Below are 26400 nucleotides of genomic sequence, written 5' to 3' on the forward strand. Positions count from 1 at the left end.
TAGCTAGTACAGGTAAGGAAGCCAGTTCATACACATTGGTGCCTGGAAGTCCAGCAGCCCAGAATCTATCAAGGTGGAGCCAGCCAATTCTTTTGGTCAAGGTCATCTAAGCTGCCCCCCCTATTGTTAGCAAGGAAAAGGGCTCAAGCCTCCGTTTTCAGGTGTGACAAGGAGAGGTGGGGCGTCCCCATCTCTGTGGGTGGGTGTGAACACATGCCAGAGGACAGTGAGGCGGTAGCAGTGACAGTCAGAAGCATCCTGGCTTCAGGAAGCCCCCCGGGACTGAGAGGAGGGCTATGGAAACTGCTCCGTCCTGGCTGAGTCTGTCACAGCCAATGGGACCCGCCGATGTCCCCCGAGAGCTGCTCCCGAGGGAGTTGGGGCTACTGCAGAGAGGTGCTGCGGCTCCAGCTGGCAGCTTTAGAAAATATTGAATGTTTTCACACACATGTTGAATAAGGATAATTGCCATACTCTATAGTAATTAAGGGTTTCAACTAGTTGAAATCAAAAGGATTTTTTTTTTTTCTTTTTGGTAAGGAAGCAGGAATGCCACCTAGCAGTCAGCAGCGGCTGGGCTCTGGCGTGATTAGAAATGGTGACTGGGCTCGTGAGGACTCAGAAAGACCTCCTGTCACCATCCAGGGAGCGCCTTGGGGTGCTCGGGATCTTATCCTCGCCAATTAAAGAACTAGGACGCAGGGAAGTGTTTTAAAAGAATAGTGTTTATTTTAGAGGAAGAGGGGAAGAAAGCAGACTCCTGAGTGAGGAGGGGGCTTCCAGAGCTTGGAGAACCCAGTTTCCATGGGAACTGGGCTTTCAGTGAATGGGAAGTCGGCCGGTGCGTGAGTGCGCGGTTGGTTGGTTGGTTGGTTGGTTTGGATGCGGATGGGGGCGCTCGCTGGCGGGTCTACAGTGCTGTGCTGTGCACGTCTCATGAGGCTGTCAGGCCCGTCAGTGCAGCAGCGGGAACTCCTCCAGGCCAGGAAGAAGGGCACTTTCCTGAATCTCCCTCCAGGAAAGCTATTTCCTGCAGCATTTCCCTCCCTGCCCACGTCTCCCTCCCGCCGGCTTCCTTTGTTCTGGCATAGACAGTACTGGTCTGCATTGCCCGGCCAGCCTTCCAGATTGTAGATCTAGCTGCAGAGATGGTTTAGCGGTTAAGGCACTTGCCTGCAAAGCCAAAGAATCCAGGTTCGATTCCCCAGGACCCACATAAGCCAGATGCACAAGTCTAGAACTGGAGGAAGGTGGGAGGATGTTCTGGCATGAATTCCAAGTTTGTTCCCAAATTCCCAAGAAAGGAACATCAGTGGATTAACTTTCTAACCCTTCCTGGGCCTATTGATCATAGACAGGTCCACAGAATCTGGGTGTATGTACAGGCTCACCTTGATGGGAGTGTGTGGACAATCTTGGGGAGCAATCACATCTCACCAGGACCTACTGCAGATATGTGATCTCTGGAAGGGGCCTGAGAGGAGGCAGCAGCAGGTTCCCGGAGGACAGCGGACAGTCTCTTCCTTGAGTGGCTTGGGTTAGCTACCCTGAGCTCAGTACTTCAGTACCATCCTTTTAGCACAGAAAGTCTTGGTCCATGTGACATGGCCAAAGCCCCTGCTTCTGGATAGTAGAAACAGGTGCAATTTGGTCTGGCCACAATTCATTTGCTTCTGGGGTAGTGATAAAACTTTCCTACAAGCAATAGATTCCTTGTCCTCTTGAAGTTTTAGAAGCAGTCATGGAAATTCTTACCAGGACTCTCACCTTGTCAATAAAAATGTTGGCCAGGCCGTGGTTTTAGAACTAGTCCTAGCTTTTGCCGTGACAAATGAACCCAGCGGTGAAGACCTCACAACAGTTATGTATACACATCCTTGGATTCTGGAAGGAAAACCAAATATTAGCATATCATTGAAGAAAAATGTGGATATAAATTATTTATAAGAATGCTAATCAACATGTTGATATATCCATTCTCTCATTTACTTATCCATTCAGGGGAGATTTGTTGAAAGTCCTGATAGGTCAGGAACACTGGGATAAGAGGGTACCTCTGCCAGAAGTGGCTGCAACAAGGTCTTCTCAATTGGTTCACCTTCACTGGGCTGAGCTTGTTGAGGACATCTTTGCTGTCAGGTCACCTGGTGCGGTTGTCTGGAGTGCAGAGGACACAAAGATGCAGGGAGGAATTGAGTACTGAATTTTGTGACTTGTGCCTGCTTCCAGCCATTGGTCCACATACTTTATTGTGAGAACTGGACATTGATAAGAGACAGACCCTGATCCTACTAGCCTTTGACAACAGGTTGAGCTGAGGACTAGCTGAGGCAAATCACATCGGGACATTGCTTCCCTACGGGAAGCTGTCTGGGGCCCAATTAGAACCTTGGTTGTTACTGTTCATCCATTTAGAGATCCCTTTCTCAGGATGTAACAGCTTTGGATGGAGTGTGGTCTAGTAACCATGGAATTTGTCTGCAGGTTTTATTTCTTTTTCAAGGTAGGGTCTCACTCTAGCCAAAGCTGACCTGGAATTCACTATGCAGTCTCAGGATGGACTCAGACTCACCAGAGATCCTCATACTTCTGCCTCCCAAATGTTGGGGTGAAAGATGTGCACCACCACACCTGGCTGTATTTGCATGTTTTCTTGGAGTGCCTCTTGTTTGTGAAATCCTCCATTGTTCCTTGACTCGTAAACTCCCTATAAGCTGACCTCCTGGGCCGAGTATGGACCATGCACCGTGCCCCAGAGGTGTTTTGCACCAGTCCCAACAGTGGCAACAAGCCTGGGAGGAAAGGGACCACGTCAGGGCGAAGGGAGCATTCTGTCTGTTCTTCCACCCCAGGAAATACTGAGTAACAAACACAAGGGCAAGAAATCACTTGCGGCCCAGCTTGGGGTGCTGTGGGGCTCAGCGTGGGTGTGACTCAGAGAGGAGTCTCAGTCAGGATTTGTTGAACAATTACAAGATGCTGTGAAAGGGGCAAGGACAAGGATTCTCAGCTTACTGCTTGTCTTTTGTGTCCCCTTCCTACTTCCTGCCGTGCCTACGTGTCATCTAATGGACAATTACATCTAGTGCCATTGTGCTTTTAATGGGAAGAGCTACTGTCCTTTCATTGCAGTCTTTGTGTGGCCCAAATTGCTGAAACTCTCCCAAGTAACTAAAGTCCAGGAGACAATGGATGATTTTTAAGCTCTGGAGCACTTTGGGACCCTGCCAGGGCACAATGTCTCCCCAGTGAGTATAGCCACAGGCAGGAGCTCATCTCTCTTCAGCAAAGAATCACTGGCTAGGAAACTGACAGGGCTGGTGCTGAGGTATTTCAGGCCTGCCTGCTCCAGGGCTCCTGTAGGTTAGGAAGGACCCGTGTGAGAAGCTGAATACTTCCCAAGTTTCTTAGCTTCTGTTCTGTAATAGGCCCAAGGCTATATCCACAGACTGTGGGCTTCAGAGGGTGGGCTCTGCTCTCCTCTCCTCCCTGATCCCAGCACTGGGCCAGGTTACTGGTGAGTGGACACTAGACAGTAGGAATATGTCATCAAAAAAGTTTCTAGACAATTGTAGGAGCCAGCTTCACATTGCTGGGATGAACTGCCAAGCCAGACACAGTTTATAGGAGGAAAGGAATTTCTTTCTGGTTTACAGATCCAGGGGAGGTTCCATTATGGTGGAAGTAGCTGGACCCCTTTCACAGACCATGCCGAAAGAAACACCACACAAGTGCACTCCAGGAACCCCAGGCAGAGCTCAGGCATTCTGCGTACTTTTACTCTGGAATTCCAGATCCACCCTCACACCTTAGGGCTGGACCCTAGAATCCACATACACAGACATCAAGTTACAAGCTTGAATAAAACTCCTGAATCTATTGGGGATCATCCATTCAAACTACCACATTCTATCCCTGGCTCCCAATAGATTCGTAACCATCTTACCTTGTATATTGTTTGCAGTCCAAGTTGAAAGGTCTCATAGTCTTTACCAACTTAAAATAGTTCCAAAGTCCCAAGTCTCATCTGAGACTTAAGATTGTCTCCTGTAAGTCCTGCAAAATCAAACAAGTTACATACTTCCAACACATAATGACACACAGCAAACATTTCCAACTGCTATAAGGCATAACAAGGAGAGACTGGATCAATGCAAATTCAATGACCATTAAACATTTGCAGTTCAAGTCTGATATTGTAACCAGTGACTGATAGTAACTGGATTTTCTAATTCCACCCCTCCAGCTGTGCTGGTAGCCAGGGAAAACTATCCCAAGCCAACAGCACTCCATGGTAACCCTTGCACAGTCCTGTAATATCCAAAACATCTTTTGGGTCTCCATGAAAACCATGGTCCATCTCCCAATGGCTCCACTGGCCTATCAGGGTCATCACACCCTGCCTGTATGCTGCATCTCAGCAATGGCTCCTGAAACCATTTGCACTTCATGACCCACTCCATGCATTTTTCATGCTTCTAAAACAAATATCAGGTGTACAGGATGTAGCCATATCCTTAGCTCAGGGATTAAATAAGCCAACCTTGAAGAACCAGTTCCTTCTTTTCAATCAACTCCTTTCAAAAGAGTTTGCATTTCCACCATTCAGTCTTTCCTCGGGCATCCTTTTCATTGTTTCAATGTAGAGTAGTTGGGTCATATGCCTTCCACATGCTAATGTATTTGACAGTAGCAGCTTCAGTAACCTAAAACCAGTCTTAGTGCAAAGTAACCTTAAACTTGCTTGAGTTTTTCCAGTTTTAAATCTTAAATTTCTCAGTTCCATATCTTTAGCCAAGCACATCGGTCCATTCTAAGTTTAACCCTGATCAACCTCCCTGGGCAACAGAACAGCAGCCAACCCTTATACCAGTGGCCCAGTTCCAACAAAGTACTCTTTGGTCTTTCCCTTCCCATTGAAAGTTTATAAGCAAAACCTCCAAATACAATTCTCTCTGTACTTAGCATTTTCAAACTCTTACCAGAACAGTCTAAAAAAAAATGTGGCTTATCACTCTGGGAGGCATATCCAGTTGCAAGTGCCAAGTCCATGTCCATTCATCCAAAACAAAAGTTCCAAAAGACCAAAATCCACATGGTCAGATTCATCATGCAGCAACACCCCACTTCTGATACCAATTCCGTCACAGTCAGCTTGACGTTGCATGGGTGAACTTGTAAGCCAGGCACAGTTTATAGGAGCAATGGAATTTCTTTCTGGCTTACAGATCCAGGGGAGGTTCCAAAATGGCAGAAGTAGCTGGTCCCCTGTAATAGGTGCACACAAGGAGAAATATCACCACCACCACCACAAGTCAGCACTCTCCAGGACTCCCCCCCACCCAACCCACATAGCTCAAGCACTTTTTATATCTTTTGGCTGGAATTCCAGATCCACCCCCACACCTTAGAGCTGGACCCTAGGATCCACACACACACCGACACCAAGTTGACACAAGCTTGAATGAAACTCCTGAATCTATTGGAGGACATCCATTCAAACTACCCCAACAGCCAAGATGAGGAAAATAACCTAAAAATAAGATGTGATGGTAGAATTTCTCCTTGTGTTTTCTGAGGTCAAGAATGCTTGGCTAGTCTCAAGAAGTGTGATGAAATGTGTGAGTAGACTGAAATCTGTTGCTTCCCATGACCTCTGCTGGCTCAGGGAAAATGTGTGCAAGTGTGGCCATGTCCAGAGCCAGCACATCGAAGGCACCCAGGTCAATGAAAACGAGACGTGGAACTACAAGAGACACACTAAGGAGTTTCCCACCGATGCCTTTGGAGACATTCAGTTTGAGACCCTGGGGAAGAAGGGCAAGGTAAGCCATGCTTTTCCACATTTGCTAATTTATACACAATGGCAACTTGATTGTTGTGAATCACCTGGCATTGTCTGACACTGTGGAGGAAAGAGAGGTGGGTAGTAACTGCTGAAAATGATTACAGAAGAAGACAAATCTTGTACAAGTCCAAAGGCGCTGACTAGGTTATACTCAACAGGAAAATCCACTCCGGAAGGACCACCTCATGACCTGGGGTCTTGTCCATGCCTGCTGTGGGTATCTGTGTAACATCTGCTCAGCCTCCCTGCTGCGAACGGCTTGGGGAATGCTTTTGTGAATTGCCCCTTTAGTTGGGGGTGGCATTTTTGAGAATCTACACAGCCCCACTTTATTAGGTGGCATGTCCTTTAACACACAAGCACTGAGGGGAGTTTCACAAAGTGCCTTGTCAGAAGCAGGCCTTCCTCGAACACCCCCTGTCTCAGCAACTGTTCAGTAGCAGCCTGCGGCTGGAATGTTGGAGCCTGAAGACTTGTATGCTCCCGGTCCCTGCCCTGGAAGTTCCAAAGGCTCCCCCCTACCTTCCCCCCACAAGCTCCCCGACTCCCCAAGACTCTCAGGCACAGCACGGGTCAGTCTCCCCGCAGCTCTGCCCACTCGCCCCTTGGCCCACCCAGCCGGACCAGTCCAGCCGCTGGCTGACCCTGTGCTCGGCTTCCATCACCTCTCAGACTGCAGGTGAGGTTGCAAGTTCTCCACCTGGCCTGTGGGCCCTGCAGGGCCACCCCACCACCACCTCCTCGAGTTTTCAGTTCACATGGTCTCTGCGGAGGTCACCCCACGCTGTGATGCCCCCCCCCCACCAGGAACAGGTAGCACCTAGCACCCCGGGGTCAGGATAGCGGGAACATGACACGGTGCCTCTCCCTCACAGTACCTCCGTTTGTCCTGTGACACGGATTCCGAAACCCTCTACGAGCTGCTCACCCAGCACTGGCACCTGAAAACACCCAATTTGGTCATTTCCGTGACCGGAGGTGCCAAAAACTTCGCCTTGAAGCCGCGCATGCGCAAGATCTTCAGCCGGCTTATCTACATCGCGCAGTCGAAAGGTATGCACCTGCGCGCCCTGCGGTCCTCCTCCCAGACGGCACCCTGTCCTGGGAGCAGAGAGCGAAATTCCCACAAGGCCTTTCCCCAGCCACACCCAGAGGCCCCAAGAACTGCGGGGTTCACCATCGTTTCATTACAAGCAATATTCTCAGATGGACGGGATGGTTTCAGAGTAGCTCCTTTGAGCCAGTGCTTAGGAGGAGCCTTAACTGAGTTTTTACACATTTAATGTTTTCATTTTATTATTTACACGTAAATTGTGGTGAATCAATGGAATGGTAAATCGAATTATTCTTTAGCCTCAAAGATCAAGGATGGATTTCAGAAATTATTTACTGGATGGACAGCTGATTAGTACCATGTAAGCGTCTGAGATAAAACAATGGTGGTTTTGTTTTTTGAGGGAAGCCCAACAGACTGGCTTTCTTTTTAATGAGAGAGAGTGAGAGGGAGAGAGAGAATTAACATGCTAGAGACTCCAACCACTGTAATCAAACTCCAGAGGTGTGGGCTGCTTTGTGTGCACATGTGTGACCTTGTGCATGCATCACCTTGTGTGTCTGGCTTACATGGGATCTGGAGAGTTGAACATGGGTCCTTAGGCTTTGCAGGCAAGTGCCTTAACCATGACACCAGCTCTCCAGGCCATGGTGACTTTTTCTTTTACTTACTGTGTTTGGATCAGCATGTTTCCTTCCTTCCCTCCTTCCTTCCTTCCTTCCTTCCTTCCTTCCTTCCTTCCTTCCTTCCTTCCTTTCTTTCTTTCTCTCTTTCTCTCTCTCTCCTTCCCTCCCTCCCTCCTTCCCTCCTTCCCTCCATTCCTCTTCTCTCTCTCCTTCTTTCTTTCTTTTTGTTTCTTGAGGTAGGGTCTAGCTCTAGCCCAGGCTGACCTGGAATTTACTTGGTAGTGTCAGGGTGGCCTTTAACTTCTAGCAATCCTCCTACCTCTTCTTCCCAAGTGCTGGGATTTAAGGCATGTGACACCACGCCCTGCTAGCAAGTTCTTTCTTTCCAGTGTTTTATTTTGAAAAATTTCAGGTCTACAGCAAAGTTGCAAGATTAACAGGGTGAACATCTGTGCATACATTTACCAGTCTAACGTTAGTTTCCGACGATTGCCTTTTCTCATTCCATCAACGCCTCTGTACTGTGGTTTCGGGTGAATGATGTGACAGCAGGCGGCAGGCATCATGGCTTTTACACCCCAAGTTTGTGGACATGCCTCTCCTAAAAGGAGGGGTGGGCCCCTCACATACCCCAGTTCGTATTTCCAACCTGGGACAGTTAACACTGATGGATCGCATCATCTGACAAACAGTCTACCATGTCCGTACAGTGCACTTTCTGGCAAGATTTCTTCTTTTCCATTTGGATTCCAAATCCTTTAATTTAGCCTTTTGTACCTTTTCAATTTTCTTACATTAGCGCTTGGCTCTCTCAGCACACTTGGAAAAAGCACATGCCAAAAGCTTTGTAGAGTGTCTCTTCACTTCGGTTTGATTGATGTTTTCTCATAATTGGGCTCGGTTCATCTGAGCTTAACATTTTTGAAACTTATTTTTAAAAAGCTAGATTGACTGGTGGAACTAAAGAAACATCTTATTTTAGAAATGAATTTTTCCTTAATGTCAAAAAGATAAAGTGTAGCTGTCCATCTTGTTCCTGGTGCTCGTGGGCAGGAGGGCTCCTCTCAGGGTCTGTGAACATAGGACTGACGGAGCATCAGCTGAGCTTTCGCTCCCTTCCCGGTGTCCGCAGGGGCTTGGATCATCACCGGAGGCACTCACTATGGGCTCATGAAGTACATCGGCGAGGTGGTGAGGGACAATACCATCAGTAGGAATTCGGAAGAGAACATCGTGGCCATTGGCATAGCAGCTTGGGGCATGGTCTCCAATCGGGACACCCTCATCAGGAATTGTGACAACGAGGTACAGGAGGGGCAGGGAGGTCTCAAAGGTCACATGGGGGCAAGACAAGGGCAGGGGCTGTGCCTGAGCTCTGGGACTTGGTGATGGAGCTGTTCATGGGGATGCCTGCCTGACCCAGCCTTTGGATCTCAGGGGTTAAAAACCAGGACGGGATACTTAATAACACAGTAAAGTGGAAGCTAAATGTGGGTGTGTTGTGCTCTTTAAAATGTGTTCCTGCCGGGCGTGGTGGCGCACACCTTTAATCCTAGCTCTCGGGAGGGGAGGTAGGAGGATTGCTGTGAGTTTGAGGCCAACCTGAGACTACATAGTGAATTCCTTGTCATCCTGGGCTAGAGCGGGACCCTATCTTAACCTACCCCAAAATAAATTGTTCCCAGCAATCTCAGGTTATATTTGGACCCTTTGTTCTTAGGTCGTGACCTGGATCCATCTCAAGTGTTCACATGCTGGTCTCATCCTGCATTGCTGGGCACACCCACGAGAATTCACATCAATGACTGTACTGCCTAGTTAATTTGGCCTTAAGTAGGCTGTGAGGCCCACCCACCAAGTGTTTCCTGTGAATGTATTCAGAGAGCAACTAATGTTTGTACCATGTTCAAAATGCAAGGTGGACAGAGATATATAGGGTCTTGTAGAAAGTATGAAATTCTGCAAACAGTATTTCCAGAGGTCTGGGGACCTTTTCAAGCAATCAGTGTGCTCTGGTCAGAAGAATTGGGCCAGATGTTCAAAATATAAGTTGAATTCACATCTTTCCTTCGCTGGGGGCTCCTTAGACATTTATATGCTAAATGTTAAGGAGTTTTGAGATTGCTGTGGTTTAAAAATGTGTTTTCCTTTTTTTTTTCCTTTTTTTGTTCTGTTAAAAGTTTTGAGACTTACAAGGGGCCAAGAAGCCTGGGGGTGTCTCCTAAGTACATGGCTTATGGCAAGCTGGGAGAAGACAGCCGAGTCTCTCTACATGCAAAGTCTTGAGTCAGTTCCTTTCTTGAGGTGTTACAATGACATCTTCCTATTGTTATGGGTAGATTTATCTAATTGTGCAGAGTGAATGGTAACTTTTATTACTGGTAGTAGGTGCCCATGTTTTAAGGGGTCAAAAACTGATCTCACATAAAATACCAGCTTCAGAGGTAAGAGTGGCTTGGCCTAGGAGTTTTGAGGCTGTTGGCAGGCTGCATGAAAAAGAGAATCATTATCAATTGACATTGCTGTAGTGTGACATCAGCTCAGAGTATATAGATGTTATCCCCATGGTGACAGCGTATATGTAATTCAAACTCATACATATAACAACCTGAAAGTAGCCTTGAACCCAAGTTTTTAAAACGATTCTTTTCTTTTCTTTTCTTTTCTTTTCTTTTCTTTTCTTTTCTTTTCTTTTCTTTTCTTTTCTTTCCTTTCCTTTCCTTTCCTCTCCTCTCCTCTCCTCTCCTCTCCTCTCCTCTCCTCTCCTCTCCTCTCCTCTCCTCTCCTCTCCTCTCCTCTCCTCTCCTCTCCTCTTCTCTTCTTTTCTTTTCTTTTCTTTTTTGAGGTAAGGTTTCACTGTGTCCCATGCTGACCTGAAATTCACTATGTGATATCAGGGTGTCCTCAATCTTGCAGCGATCATCCTACCTCTGCCTCGTGAGTGCTGGGATTAAAGGCATGTGCCACCACACTGGGCTTAAAAAGATTTTGAGTATTTTTCCTAAAGGGCATTTCTAAGATCTATCCTCTACCAACAAGTAACACTTCATAAATTCTTGACAACCAGAACATTTGTGATCTTTCTTGAAACCTATTTGGAAATGTATCAGGAGCATATAAACTTTTCATACTATAATTCCAGCAATTATTCTCACAAACAAATCACTAGAAAATTTAATATTTGGGTAAAGATGTCTACTAAGGTATTTATTACTAGGTATCATATCTAGGAATTGCTAACTACCAGCAAGTATTATAGTTTTATCAAAACTCTCATGACTTTAGGATTAGATTTCTGGCTTCTGTAGTGTTTACCTGAAGAACAGTTTTTGGTGTTTTGTACAAGTTGAAATAAACTGCTCGTAAATGACTTTTCTTGCACCTTTTCCGATGACATGTCACTATAGAAGGAGCACTGCTGAGTGGAGTGTTAACAAAGCAGGGTTTAGCTGACCTGAAACGATGCCAACTTTCAAAATTTTGAAAATCAAAATCCACTGTTTATGGGATTTCTTTCAGAAATTTTCTCTTCTTCTAGCATTTTTTGAGGGTTAGTTCTCTCTCTCTCTCTCTCTCTCTCTCTCTCTCTCTCTCTTTATTTATTTATTTTTTTGGTTTTTCTAGGTAGGGTCTCACTCTAGCCCAGGCTGACCTGGAATTGACTATGTTGTCTCAGGGTGGCCTCGAACTAGTTCTCTATTTTTAAAATCACTGTGGCATTATGCACGTATTAAGAAGATAGCAGAGGCCCTTATTCATTCTTATGTTGTAAACTTTCCTAGGTACTTTTTCCACCTGAGCTTGAAGGCTCCTTTGTAAAATGCAATCACATGAAGAAGCACAGTTTGCTGAGTGGAGTCCTATCAAAACTTGAACTCTAAACATCAAACCTAAAAGTTGCCTCTAGTTACACACCTTATGTGTACTCTTCATGAATATCATCCATTTCAGTGAATTTAGTTTTCAAAAGAGCACGCAGGGTGATGGGCTGAGAACTGAGCTGAAAGTCTTGCTCTTACGCTCCCATTGGCTCTACATGAGACAACCGCCAAGTTGACCTAGTTATGTTGAGCCTTTATCTGCTCATATATTACAGGAAGCCTGTTCTGTTTGACCTGAGAGTCCTCTAAACCTAGGAGGTATTAACAATGTTGGGCCCAAAAGATTACTTTTAATAGAATCATGAAAGTGTCATCAGACGCCTCAAGGACAAGTTTCTTTGCTCTTTACAGGGGTGTTTTTCAGCCCAGTACATCATGGACGACTTTAAGAGAGACCCTCTGTACATCCTGGACAACAACCACACCCACCTGCTGCTCGTGGACAACGGCTGTCACGGACACCCCACGGTGGAGGCGAAGCTCCGGAACCAGCTGGAAAAGTACATCTCCGAGCGCACTAGTCAGGGTTAGCATCTGGGAGACGGGACACTAGTCATGCATGAAGCCGTGATGGCGCCACCACCGCCATCTGCTGGCTGCTGAGTGACACATGACAGGCCCTCCCGATCACATGCCTTCACTGCCAAAGTGAAGCTGTTTTCTCTTCCTTCCTGAGCTTCCCAGGAGTCCTTCTGCTAGCTTCACTGTGACATGTGCCCTTCAGCATGCTGAAGGCAATGACAAATGCCACCTCCTTAGACTCTCCCTTGTTAATATAGAGAGCCTGCTGGCTCTTCTTCTGTTGGCCTTGAACAAATGGAATCCATATGGAAAATAGGAATCTAAGGAGTCATGCATTTCGCTAGGATAGAACTGTTTAAAACCCAGCTAGTTTAACACTTGGAAGGTTGCTGAATGTTTTGAATCTTGGCTCCTATGGAATAGAGTTACCTAAAATATTGGCTTCCAAGACAGAATGCAGCAACTAGTTGGGTAAAAGTCTTCTAGAAAGATAAGTGTCCTGTGTCTTCTCTTCCTGTGGACGAGGCGCTGAGGTGTGTCCTGCTTTGGACGGACAGCGCCTTGGGATCTAGCGATAGACTTCCATGAGGGAACTTGCTGGAGACAGCAGCATTGTTTCCCTTTCACATGGGGGCTACAGGAAGGACAGTAGTCACAGATACAACTGAGTGCCATTGAAAGAATGCCTTGTTATGCAAATTTATCATCCACTTAAGAAAGCATAGGACTGGTCCATGAGTGAGGAATCATTATTGTAAAAATAAACTTGAACCAGTCTAGTTGTAAGGTAATGAACATCAAGCACAGACAGTTATCAGTGGTGAATTGTAACGAGACCCATGTCACACCATTGCTAGCTTGGTGCAAAAGATTCATCCATTCTGATCAATGAGGAGAGTGTCGAGGTCAGATCTGTACACCATGAAGCTGTTACCCACACCCTGAGCTCGGAGAGCACATGCTCCGGCACACCTGTTCTCAAGATTGGATCCAGAGTAAACTTTGTTCTCTTTTTTCAGACTCCAACTATGGTGGGAAGATCCCCATTGTGTGTTTTGCTCAAGGGGGTGGAAGAGAGACTTTGAAAGTAAGTTCTATTCACCAGTTAACAAGCTTACCAACAGGGTCATATTTTTTTGGGGGGGGGCTTCTGTGGTTAATATATTTTTATGAATACTTTAGTGTGCATACTGAGTATATCATTGTAATTTACTCCATTGTCCTCTCGTGTTTCTTTCTCCCCACTCCTTTCAGTCCCTCCCTCCCTCTAGCCCCTTCTTTTGTCCCATACACATATAATTATAAAAAAAATCCTAGATTGTATATATGGGAGGAAATGTGACCTTTGTCTTTCTGAATTTGTCTTATTTTGCTCAACATGATAGTATCAAGTTCCTGCAAATGACACAATTTTATTCCTTTGTTTTCAAGGTAGGGTCTCACTCTGGCCCAGGCTGATCTGAAATTCACTATGTAGTCTCAGGATGGCTTTGAAACTACATTGTGTTTGTGTGTGTGTGTTGTGTGCCCTTTATTGATTCACCTGTTGGAGAGAGTTTAGGTTGATTTTACATCATAGCTGTTGTGAATAGCACCACAGTGCACGTGGGTGTGCAGGTAACCCCTCTGCTCACATAGGTTTCTTTGGCTATATACCCATGAATATCTATAACGGGGTCATATGGCAGTTCTATTTTTAGTTTTTGAGGACTTTCTATATTGCTTTGTATGGTAGCTGTACTGATTTAAATTCCAGATGTCAGGATATAAGAGTTTCTTTCCCTCATCATTCTTGCCAAAATTTGTATTTATTTATTTATGTATGTGTCACTTTTTGATGATCATTAATCTGGCAGGGGGAGAATCTTAATGTAGTGTTTTTGTTTGTTTGTTTTGTTTTTTGAGGTAGGGTCTCACTCTAGTCCAGGCTGACCTGGAACTCACTATGTAGTCTCGGGGTGGCCTTGAACTCACAGGGATCCACTTACTTCTGTCTCCTGAGTGCTGGGATTAAAGGTGTGCGCCACCACACCTGGCTGTTCAAGGTCTTTCATACTTTCATATAAACTCTAGGATTATTTTTTCTGGTTTTATGAAGAATGTCATCAGAATTTTGGTGGTAGTTGTGGTTTTCACAATATTAATCTGCTTATTTTTGACCATGAAAGGTCATTCCATCTTTTTTTAAAAGAAACTTGTGAGTGCATGTTTTATTTTAGAGAACGAGCGAGAGAGAGAGAGACAGAGGGAGAGAGAGAGAATTGGTGCACCAGGGCCTCCGCCACTGAAATCAAACTCCAGATGCTTGTGTCACCTAGCAATCATGTGTGACCTTTCTTTTGCCGCACCTTTGTCCATCTGGCTAGAGTTGAACCTGGGTCCTTAGGCTTTGCAGGCAAGCGCCTTCACTGCTAAGCTATCTCTCCAGCCCATGACTGTATTTAAAAATAAATTTTATTCATTTATTTCAGAGAGATAGGAAGAGAGAGAGAGAATGGACTTCTATAGCTACTGCAAACTAACCTGCATGGCCTCTAGACACTGCAAAAGAACTCCAGATGCATGATGCCACCTTGTGCGTCTGGTTTACATGGGTACTGGGGAACTGAGCTCTAGTCCTTAGACTTTGCAGGCAAGCACTTAACCTCTGAGCCATCTCTCCAGCTCTCATTGCATGTTTTGACATCTTTAATTGCTTCATTTAGTGTTATAAAGTTTTCAATGTAAAAGTGTATCACCTCCTAGATATTTTGTAGTTTTGAAGCTATTCTAAATGGGATTGTTTTGATTTTTTTTTTTTTTAGCAATTATGAGGGCTGGGAAGAATGCTGGGGAGGGGGGAAGGATGTAAAAATAAAGCCACCATGGAAAACAGGAAAATAAAAAAGCTGAAAATGAATAAATACATAGAAATAAATCTAGTTTGTAAGTTCCTTGCCATAGACTTTTAGAACTCTTGAATGTATAAAATGGTTCCATGTTTCTTACAAAAATAAGTAAAAATCCATGGAATCAAATGAAAATTAGAGCATGACTTACTGAAACTTTTGATATACAGCAATGTTTGGTATACAGGGAATATTAAAGCTATAAGTGTGCCCATTATAAAAGAACTCAAGGGTTGGAGGATGGCTTAGCAGTTAAGGCACTTGCCTGTAAAGCCAAAGGACCCAGGTTCAATTCTCCAGGACCTGTGTAAGCCAGATGCATAAGGTGGCACTTAATCTGGAGTTCATTTGCAGTGGCTAGAGGCCATGGCACACCCATTCTTTCTCTATCTCACTCTCTCAAGTAAACAAATAAAAATTAAAAAGAAAGAACTTAAATAAATAACTTAATGATACACTTTAAAGTCTTAGGAAAACCAAAGCAATCCAAGCCCCAAACCAAAAGGCAGAAAAATAAAGATCAAAACATGAGTGAATGAAGTTTAAAAGGACAATACAAAGACTCAATGAAACAAGAATCGGTTCTTTGAAAAGATAAATTATAGCTGTAAACCTTTAGCCAAACTAACCAAAAGAGACACTCTAAATGAACAAAATTCAAGTTAAAATGTGACATTTTAGCAGATGCCAATGAATTCCAGAGGATCATTAGAGAATACATTAACATTCCGCATTTCAAAGAAATGAAAATTCAGAAAAAATAAAAAACTTTTAGGCACCCAGAACCGGTGAGAGTTAAGTTGGGGATACAGACAACCTTAATAGACCACAATGAGAAATGATATTAAAGTAGTAATGAAGATGACTCCGCCATGCAAAAAACAAAAACAGCACTGGACACATTCACTGTCAGATTCTTCCAGGATATTAAAGAAAAGCTGACACCAATGATCTCTGGACCATTCCGTAAGCTAGAGGAGAAGGGACCACCACTCCCAGCTCCTTCTATGAAGCCACTGCTACTCTGATAGCAAAACCAGATGAAGGTGAGAATAGCAACTCAGGCCTGTTATCCCAGCCCCCAGGAGGCTGAGACAGACAGATTGCCGTGCCTGGCCTAGACAGCAAGAGCCTGTCTCAGAACAAAAAAAACAAAGAGAAATCCACAGAAACACAGATAAGGACAAACTAGAGACCAATTTCCCTGATGAACATAATGGCAAAATTCCAAATAAAATACTTGCAAACTGAATTCTAGAAAATATTAAAAAGATCAAGTACCGTGATCAAGTTGGTTTCATTTCAGGGATGCAGGGATAGTTCAATATTACAAATAAAAAAAATACAATAAAACATAAATAGAGTCAAAGACAAAATTCACATGGTTATCTCAGTAGATGCAGAAAAGGCTTTTAAACAAAAGCCAACATAGATTCATGGTACAAAACCTCAACGAAACTGGAAGTAGAAAGACTGTGCATTAACATAACCAAGACTCTGTATGTATATATATGCTATAGTCTTATCCAGAGTAATAAGAAATAAAGGAGATATCAAAGGAAAGGAAGATATAAAAGTAACCCTAGCTGTGGATGACATGATCCTATACTTATAAAACCCTACAGCCTCATCCAGAAAGCTCTCAGATTTGACTTGGAATTCGTGGCCTAGACTATGATCTATTTCAGCGAAAGTTCCATGTGCTTTTGGGAATCTGTGTTCTATGTATACTGTTGGGATCCTCTGTAAATGTTAATCTATGGTACAGTTGATATCTGAAGTTCCTTTGCTGATTTTTAAAAATCTGGATTATCTGTGATGAGAGGTGATATTAGAATTACCCACTATTATTGCATATTGATCTACCTTTTATTCAGATCCAGTTGTCAAAATCTTGTACCTCAAATGTTTTGTGCATATAGAATTGCTATATCATGCCAATCCCACCATCTATTAATTTTAACTCTAAAACTGACTAGAGCACATCATTATAGTATTTATTATTCTTTGCTAGCAAATAAACTTAGACCATAGTTGACTATGATCTGTCTGTTCCATTATTTGACAGTGGCCATTCATCCAACATTGATAGCCATCCTGACCAACTATTGAATAAAAGTCTTTCATGAGATTTTAAAAGCCAAAGATTTTTCAGGGAATAATTAAAATTGAGATTTTCCAATGTGAAATAGTCACCAGATGAATGCTGAAAAGGCAGTTGGTGTATGGAGATGTTGGAGAGACATGATGGTTCAGAGAGATGGAGAGGGGCTGGAGGGATGCTTAGCAGTTCAGGCATTTGCCTGCAAGGCCGAAGGACCCAGGTTCATTTCCCCAGGACCCACGTTACCCAGATGCACAAGGGGGCACATGTGTCTGGAGTTCATTTGCAGTGGCTGGAGGCCCTGGCGAGCCCATTCTCTCCCTCTTTCTCTGTCAAACAAGTAAATAAATAAAAATAATGACATCAAAATAAAAGAGAGACTGATTGAGATGGGGAGGGTATATGATGGAGAATGGAATTTCAAAGGGGAAAGTGGGGAAGGGAGGGTATTACCATGGCATATTTTTTTATAATCATGGAAGATGTTAATAAAAATTGAGAAAAAAAATTTAAAAAGAGAGAGGTGGAGAGAAAGGAACTGAGAGATGGATGTGTTCTCTTTCTCTGAAATTTTACACTTGAAATGAAGATTTTCACCTAGGGTGGAGGGCAAGTCGAGAGGCTGCTGCAGGTTTAGAACAGGGTGTTTCTGTAGCATCGTAGGCAATGGTCTGCCCACTGGTTCACAATGCATGGAAGCAGGGGCAGGAGACAGGAGGGTGACACAGGATTAATATCTGCTTGGCTCCTTGTCCCCTCATCTCTTAGCTGCCACTCCAGCGACTGCCTTTACACTTTCCTTCAGTGCATCACTGAAGCATGCAGAGAGGCCCCGACCGCTCTTACAGGACTTTAAAGGCTCCACACGCGTTGTCAGATGGGATGCATCGTCTCTTTGGAAAGCATTCCGTCCTAAGGGAAGGGACCTCAAGTGTCCTTCTGTGTCATGTGCACGCTCATCGGCAGTCAAGTGATGAACATTCTAATTGCCCTCTGCGGACTTTGTGCAGTAAGGGTGTGGTGGGTGCTCATCCAGAAAATAAGTATATTTCATCCTTTTGCAATAGTTAGTACAAGAGAAACTGAGGAAAGAAATATGGGTCAATAACCCAAAACACGTGGCTGCTGCTCTCAATGCTTTCAGAGCACTGGCAATGTCCTCCAGATAAGCTATCAATAAGCATGTTCAATCAAGTATTGATAGTTCTTACTTAAATAGAGTGGAAATATTTGTAATGATCAGTTTTGTATATAAGGATATATTTTTAATATTGTTATTTACTTGCAAACAGAAAGGGAGAGAGAGAGAGAATGAATGGGCATGCCAGGGCTTCTAGCCACTGCAAACAAAGTCCAGATATATAAGCCACTTTGTGCATCTGGCTTTATGTGAATACTGGGAAATCAAACCAGAGTTGTTAGGCTTTACAGGCAAGCACCTTAACCGCTAAGCCATCTCTTCAGCCTAGGATATTTTTATTCACTCTTCTTTTGGATTATTTTAAATTTCATTGGCAGTGAAACTAGCCTCAGAAGGAAGGTCTCTATTCACCTATTTTACATAAGATAGTTCTTTTCATAGGCCATGAAGTTGTAGGGGATACAATAAACTAGACTATAAAATAGCCTCTTCTTAGAATGGGGATGAAGCTAGGCATGGCCTTAGAGGCTAAGGCAGGAAGGATGCTATGAGTTCAAGGCCAGCCTGGGCTACCTAGTAAGTTCCAGGCCAGGCAGGGCAATATAGTGAGACTTGTTTTTTTTTAATGATACAAAATTAATTTCATGACAACTTTTTCCCCCTGGGAGTCTCTTTTGCTCTCAATCTAACCTTCCTTTTCCCTTCTAGGACTTCTCATTCATTCACTTCCTTGTGGAAAATGTAAACTCTGCCAGATGCCCTTATTATGGAATTTGTTACTTTCACAGGTTGCCATATGACATTACCTCTCATTCCTAAAGGAACTGCAAACACTGGGTTTGCTTTTGCTTTGAAATAAAAGTTCCAAAGGAAAAGTTACAAAGAGGTGTCAATGCATTTTGTTCACCACCTTGACTTAGCCCTTCAGTCCTGAGCTGAGCTCTGATCCATCTACTCTCTCCCCCGACAGGCCATCAGCACCTCCATCAAAAGTAAGATCCCCTGTGTGGTGGTGGAAGGCTCAGGGCAGATCGCCGATGTGATCGCTGGCCTGGTGGAACTGGAGGACACCCTTACCTCATCCATGGTCAAGGAGAAGCTTGTGCGCTTTTTACCGCGGACTGTGTCCCGACTGCCTGAGGATGAGCTTGAAAGCTGGATTAAATCAGTGAGTTTAGGGGAAAATGAGGCTGGGTACGAGAAAGGCAAGTTCTTGGGAAGAGATTGTATTTCCTAGGCCTGAGTCCACAGCAACCAAAACTTTCGCTCTGTGACACCGTGGCTGTGCCCCAGCCAATACTAGGTGTTTTTATGGAAATTGAAGCTAAGATAAGTTAAGTGACTTTCCAGTTGTCCATTCCACATAAGAGGTAGCATATGAGGAGTAAACTCAAGTTTGCAAGGATTGTAAGCTTTTCTTTATCTTAAAATATTTTTTATTGGGCTGGAGAGATGGCTTAGCGGTTAAGCGCTTGCCTGTGAAGCCTAAGGACCCTGGTTCGAGGCTCGGTTCCCCAGGTCCCACGTTAGCCAGATGCACAAGGGGGTGCATGTGTCTGGAGTTTGTTTGCAGAGGCTGGAAGCCCTGGCGCGCCCATTCTCTCTTTCCCTCTATCTGTCTTTCTCTCTGTGTCTGTCGTTCTCAAATAAATAAATAAAAAATTAAAAAAAATATTTTTTATTTTTGTTTATTTATTTGAGAGTGAGAGAGAGAAAGAGGAAGAGAGCGAGAGAGAGAAAGAGAGAGAGAGAGGGAGAGAATGGGGCACACCAGGGCTTCCAGCCACTGCAAACGAACTCCAGATGTGTGCACCCTCTTGTGCATCTGGCTAATGTGGGTCCTGGGGAATTGAGCCTTGAACCGGGGTCCTTAGGCTTCACAGGCAAGCACTTAACTGCTAAGCCATCTCTCCAGCCCTGTAAGCTTTTCTTGATGGGAGAAAAGAAGTCCCTGGAAATGTCATTTTCGAAGTGCAGACCTTAGATTGAGTCTCCATCTCCGGGGACTCATCACGTGGAGAAGTTGCCTTGCTGCATCACTGGCCGAGGTCGGACCCGACCCTCTCATCGTCTCCGTAGGCCGCGCGAGGAAGACGCACTTCCAGGATCACTTGCGGCGCTTCTCCGTGCTGTGCTTTGCGAAGTGTTCTGACGTGTTAGTGCTAACCATGCTTACTGGTCCTGCTTCACAGCTGCTGTTGGGGTGTAGGACTCATTTTCTCAACTGCTGAGTACAGGAGACAGCTCACCTTAGTGCCAGAAAGTGATTTCACACTGGTCCATTCAGAAATGGCCACACATACTTGTATATTTTAGTCACTTAGAAACTTTCCACCGAAGGAAATAACAGGTTCCGACTGTATGATAAAAATAACAGGTTTTCATCATGAGAATTGACAGCTGGGCTAAGAACAAACACATAATAATAATAATTCCTTAACTAGAGTGGCCTTCCAGCAGTTTTTAGTTTCATTCAGCTGTGGAAAGCCTTCAAAATATTAAATGCAACAAACCAAAATCCTGGCTTAGAGATCATTTATTGTTGCTTCTGGTGTTACTTAAGACAAATATGGGCAAACCAAATACTTGCGTAAAAGGAGAAGTTAGCCCAGCCTTTGTGTTGTTAGGTACTCTTTAGTTAACGAGCTAGAACGGGACCTGGGTGGCCCGATTTAATCGTGCATGACATGGTGGCTAGCCAAGAAGCTTGTTGGACCTTTGGGATCTGAAATGACCAGAAATCAAGTCTTTTGTAGATAACACCTCATCGTCTGAAACTGAGATTAAAAATGTAGCCGAACCTTTCTCCACAGCTGAGGGATGGCATGCGCCCTGCACAGGACCTTGTCTAGTAATTGCCTATACCTTATCCCTCCTTGAGGTATTATTGCATTTTTCAGATTTGACTAAGAAGGCAGAATTGGTAGTTTTGTAGGGAGAGTTCTCAGAGGGATTTTGGCTTATCTTGTCCAAGTCCAGTGGAGAGATAGGCACCAAAATTGGAATAACTGCAGGGAAAGCAGCAGCGTTGTGGAGGGTGAGGCCAAAGTTGCATGATGAGGCTGAGGGCACCACAGCCGTGGGTCACCTCATGCTCAGTGCCAGCATGGGCCGGGTCAGCCCATCCAGCTTAGGCAGTGGCTGATCTCCCCACCAGGGTAGCCTTGTGGTTGACTGAAGACCAGAACACCACAGTCTGCAAGGAGCAGGTCTCAATGAAAGAAGCAGGTCTCTGGCTAGGCAAGGTCGAAGCTGCTGCCTGCCCCAAGATGGGGAAGGGCGGAGAGTGTTCAGCTGGTGAGTCCCACAGGGTTCCTTGTGCATGGAAATACATAGGTAGGGAAGGGAATATGTTTCCAAAGTGTATGTGTGTGCCTTTGACTGAATGAACATGCACACCTGACTAGTCTGAGCCTGCTCTAAACCGACGAACAGACCAGTCTGAAAGTGCATGTGCCAGAGTAAGATGTCACCCGTTGATCACCACTCTCAATTTCCTGTGGAAAGAATTCCAGTAGCCAGGGAAAGAATAGCTGGTGAGGAAGGAATAGACAACTGTTTGCCAAGCATGGCCCCAGGTCCTTCCATCCCAGTGACTTTCCTCTTACCCTGTGGATAAATTGACCTCTGGTGTCCGGGTCCTCTCACATCCAGAGAAAAAGGGCCACCCATGAGCAGTGGGCCCCTCTCATCTTTATGAGGAGTTTTGCCTTTGGCTCCATGGAAACCACCACAAGCAATCCATCTTATAGAGGCTAGATGTCAGGGACACTTTGCCTTCTTTAATTATAGAATCCCTTCTGGGATTCACACCTTATCCGTATTCACATCTGATTAAATGTATTTATAATCGTATAAATCAGAAGGCATATATTGGAAATGAAAATCAGTCTGGCATTTTAACTGTGCAGTCGGAGTGTTGCAATTGATACAGATTTTTTAAAGACCAGGCTAAAGCTGGGGTTGCTGATTAATGAATATGTAAGTCAGTTAAATAGCAGATAGGCACCTTTCAGAGTAGTCATGCTGCCTCATTGATCACGGGGGTAGTTAGCTACAATAGCTGGACTCATGATCTCTTGAAATCTCTCCTGCTTCTATGGGGACGCCCACGCCGTTCTTCTTTAACAGTTCTCTTACAATGACCCCCATGACTATCCCTGACTTTCTCCAAAACTTGACCTTCCATCTCAATCCATTAGCCACTGTAGATATTTTATCTGCTTCATTCAGTTGATGTTCACTGAGCACACACTGTATGCTAGAGTTGGACCAGTCACTTACGAAAGAAAGAATTGTGTACACAACAGAAACCGTGCATGCCTTCACATGGAAAACTGAAGTTGCGAAACTTTATGCTCAGTAAATATGATAAATGCTTTGTAGAATTTCAAACTGAAATGGGTGTTCTGGAAGAAAAGATAACATAGATACAAGGGACCTGTAGTGGTGTGGGACTTTGTGGAAGGACCTCGGCGAAGAGATGTAGAGCTGTGCAAACTGTAAGCCTTGGGGGTGTGATGGGAGCAGCTTGCACACAGGTGCTGAGGCTAGTTCGCTCAAGGAACTGCACGATGGCAGTGAAGATCTTTGGGATGCTGAAGAACTCGCAAGAGGCCAGAAGTAGGCAGCTCCCTCCCTGAACACTGTTCTGAGGATTTGGTCTTGCTGCAGTGTCATGGGATGTCACTGAAGAGCACGAAACAGGGAGAAAGTGGATCAGAGTTGCAGCCAGCCAATCTCACACTGGCTGCAGTGGGGCTCAGGGCGGGAGGCAACGGGTGTGTGGAGGAGGTCCCAGTCAGGATGACTCTGGAATCCTTGAGGAGAGCCAGCACTGTGGTCTGTACCAATGTGCGTTTTCTTTACTTCCTTTTCATGGCACAGGAACAGATGTCTTAATGCCATGGTGTCACCACTCCAACTGTGCCCGTCATATTGGGACTTGGAACCCGCCCCTTCCCTGTCATTTCTGGATGGACCGTTTCCTCGATGGGAGGAGGACTTTCTCCCACACTCTCATGCCATTCCTTCCTCCCCATCTCTCAATATCTCCATGGTGTGTGTTTTCCAGAATTCCTCATGTATTTCTCTGTCACCCATGGGTGCCACATATCTTCTGCACCCAGGTCTCCATCACTACCCTTTCTAGGAACAGGAGCTTTAAAAGTTTATCTCTTAATTGCCAAATCCGAGAACATTTCTTTTTCTCTTTCTTTTTTTTTTTTTTTTTGATTTTTCAAGGTAGAGTTTCACTCTAGTCCAGGCTGACCTGGAATTCACTATGGAGTCTCAGGGTGGCCTTGAACTCACAGCGATCCTCCTACCTCCGCCTCCCGAGCTCTGGGATTAAAGGCATGCACCACCACCACTGGGCTCACACCTGGCTTCTTGACACAGGCACCCCTGTGTAACTGGTACTTACGGTTCTTGTGGTCACGGACTCACTATTATAGTTTAGGAATTAGAGGCTATGGGTTCAAGTAGTGTTGATGAAGGAAAGAAATCTAGAACTTAAGAAAAAACAAACTCAAAGATCTCTCACAAAAACTGAGACATTTTGCTCATCCTGCCTGCATCAGTTACTTTTTCACTGCTGGGAAGCTGGAAGCATCTCATGGAAGGGAAGGTGTTATTTGGCTTACAGGCTCCAGAGGAAGTTTCCACAGGGTGGGGAAACCACGGTGGGAGCAGAAAGCTGGCATCCCGTCCTCACATCAGCAGGAGGAAGTCGGGAGTGCTGAGTGCTGAGGGCTCAACCAGCTTTCTCCTTTGATAGTCCGGGACACCAGCCCACAGGACATAGGTGCCATCTGCAGTTAGGGTGGGTTTTCCCACCTCAACTAATATAATATAGAAATCCCTTACACACATAACTAGAGATTTGCTCCCATGGTGATTCTAAATCCTGTCAAGTTGGCAACCAGAGATTAACCTTCACAATGCCGAAAATCAGTTGATTGACAACATTCTTCTTTAAATCTTACCAGCTCAAAGAAATTCTTGAAAGTTCTCACCTGCTAACAGTGATTAAAATGGAAGAAGCTGGAGATGAGATTGTGAGCAATGCCATTTCCTACGCTCTGTACAAAGGTGAGTCAGCACGGCTCCCTGGGTGGCCCAGGCTTCGGCTGCTCTCATTGCCTGTCTGTGACCTGCATTTCCTTTTCAAAAATAGTTTTATTAAAACTTGGGCTGAGCATACCTAATCTGAAAACCTAAATGCTTAGAAACCTAAAGCTCTTGAGTATTGACATGAAGCTACAAGTGGAAATTTCTCCATGATTAAACTTTGTGTCCTGCACAAAATTATTAAAGCAGTATGTCGTATTTCCTTCAGGCTCTGTGCAGGGAGTATACATAAAATTTCAGTGAATTTGATAATTAAACTTGGCCCCTAGGATCTTGATCCCTCTCAAATTCACTCTCTCCTTTCCCAACTCTCTCTCCCACATATATATGAATATGCATTCAGATGTTCAAAAAATCTGACACGTCTAGCCCAAACATTTCTGATAAGGGATACTTAAACTTGTAATATTTTGCATTAATTTGGGTTCCAATACAATGGAAGATAATATGACTACAACTGCTCTGATGGGGTGAATTTGTTTATGAAGTTAACAAAATAAGATTTCTTTTAAAAATATTATTTGTTTATTTGAGAGAGTGAGGAAGAGGCAGAGAGAAAGAGAGGAGGGGCATGTCAGGGCTTTCAGCCACTGCAAACAAACTCCAGACGCATATGCCCCCTTGTGCATCTGGCTTAGGGGGATCCTGGGGAACCGAAATGGGGTCCTTAGGCTTTGTAGGCAAACACCTTAACTGCTAATCCATCTCCCTGGCCCCAGAATTTAAAAAATTAATATTAAAATACTAATTAAGTATGATCACAGTAATCTCCAAATAGCTGTTTTTTTTTTTTTTTTTTGTTTTTGTTTTGTTTTTCGAGGTAGGGTCTCACTGTGGTCCAGGCTGACCTGGAATTAACTCTGTCATCTCAGGGTGGCCTTGAACTCATGGCAATCCTCCTACCTCTGCCTCCCAAGTGCTGGGATTTAAGGCATGCGCCACCACGCCCGGTTCAAATAGCTGTTTGTAACAGTGGTTTGAAGTACTTTTTTGAATCTCAGACTTCTTTGAAAGTGTCATAAAAAAAAACTTCGCGACTTTGTCTCAGGTCCCCACAGATATGTGTGTGCATGTATACTCACGTCACACATAGACAAATGACTGCATTCAATTTTTGGGGTTATAAAACTCCTGAAGCTTACGAGTGACCCCCAGGTTAAACAATTCTCAGTGGTCTCTGCTGTCTCAGAATCCCATCAAAGTGGAATTACCTGAAGTAAACAGATCCTAGGCAAAGCTTTGCCACCTAGATTTGAACTGTCTGATTAATAACGCAAAGCACACAGCATGGAGCCAGGAAGTGCGATCTAATCATTAGCTATTTATTAGACTCATTCTTGCTGTGCTTGCCTGAAATGTGGTTATAATGGGACTTATTCAAATTGAATTCCACCTGTACAGATACAGAGATTCAGAAAATATTAGCTCTGGAAAAGTGAGAGTCCTGTATCAGTTACTTTCTTGTAACTGTGACCAAATACCCATGAAACCGAATGATGGGAGGAAAGATTCATTTGGCTCATGGTTCAAAAAGACACTACTGTATCACGGTGGGGGAAGCATTGTGGTAGACAGCCTCAGCGGTGTGGGCTGGGACTCCCTACCTCTTCATATCTTGACAGAACAGGAAGGAAGGAGGGAGGGAGGGTGAGAAAGAGAGAGAAAAAGAGAGAGAGAAGGAGGGAGAGAGAGAGAGAGATTGAGAGAGAGAGAGGTTGGGCTTGATGTAGGGCTGGGTAATAACCCCTAAAATCTGCCTTCCAGTTCTAGTGACCCACTTCTTCAAGCTAGGCACCACCTGCTAAAGGTTCTACAGCTTTCTCAAACAGCATCAGGGGGCTGGAGAGATGGATCAGCAGTTAAGACACTTGCCTGTGAAACCTAAGGACCCAGGTTTGATTCCCCAGTACCCATATAAGCCAGATGCACAAGATGGCACAGGCATCTGGAATTCGTTTGCTGGAGGCCCTGGTATGCCTACTGTCTCTCTGCCTGCCTCTCTCTGAAATAAATAAATAAATAAGTAAGTAAATAAAATTGCACCACCAGCTGGGTAACAAGTGTTAAAACCCATGAGCCCGAGAAGGACATTTTATACTAAGCCATAACATTCCACCCTTTACCCATATAGACTTACGGCTATCATATAATGCATAAAGCAGTCCCTCTGACTCCAAAGACTGTAGTAGTCCCTAATAGTACCA

The 26400-nt window shown here is 44.5% G+C and overlaps 1 protein-coding gene across 2 annotated transcripts in view; it reads left to right on the plus strand.

Annotated features, from left to right (window-relative positions):
* Nucleotides 1-26400, plus strand: part of Trpm8 (transient receptor potential cation channel subfamily M member 8) — a 159079-nt gene that overhangs the window by 66701 nt on the left and 65978 nt on the right. For both annotated transcript variants that reach the window (XM_045147722.1, XM_004662266.2), the window contains exons 4-10: nt 5669-5825; nt 6724-6901; nt 8661-8833; nt 11761-11935; nt 12951-13018; nt 19035-19232; nt 24055-24157. In XM_045147722.1, coding sequence (XP_045003657.1) covers nt 5669-5825; nt 6724-6901; nt 8661-8833; nt 11761-11935; nt 12951-13018; nt 19035-19232; nt 24055-24157 — 1052 coding nt within the window. The remainder of the gene's footprint in view (nt 1-5668; nt 5826-6723; nt 6902-8660; nt 8834-11760; nt 11936-12950; nt 13019-19034; nt 19233-24054; nt 24158-26400) is intronic.

Source organism: Jaculus jaculus, chromosome 4 (genome assembly GCF_020740685.1).
Source record: "Jaculus jaculus isolate mJacJac1 chromosome 4, mJacJac1.mat.Y.cur, whole genome shotgun sequence".
Lineage (NCBI taxonomy): Eukaryota > Metazoa > Chordata > Mammalia > Rodentia > Dipodidae > Jaculus > Jaculus jaculus.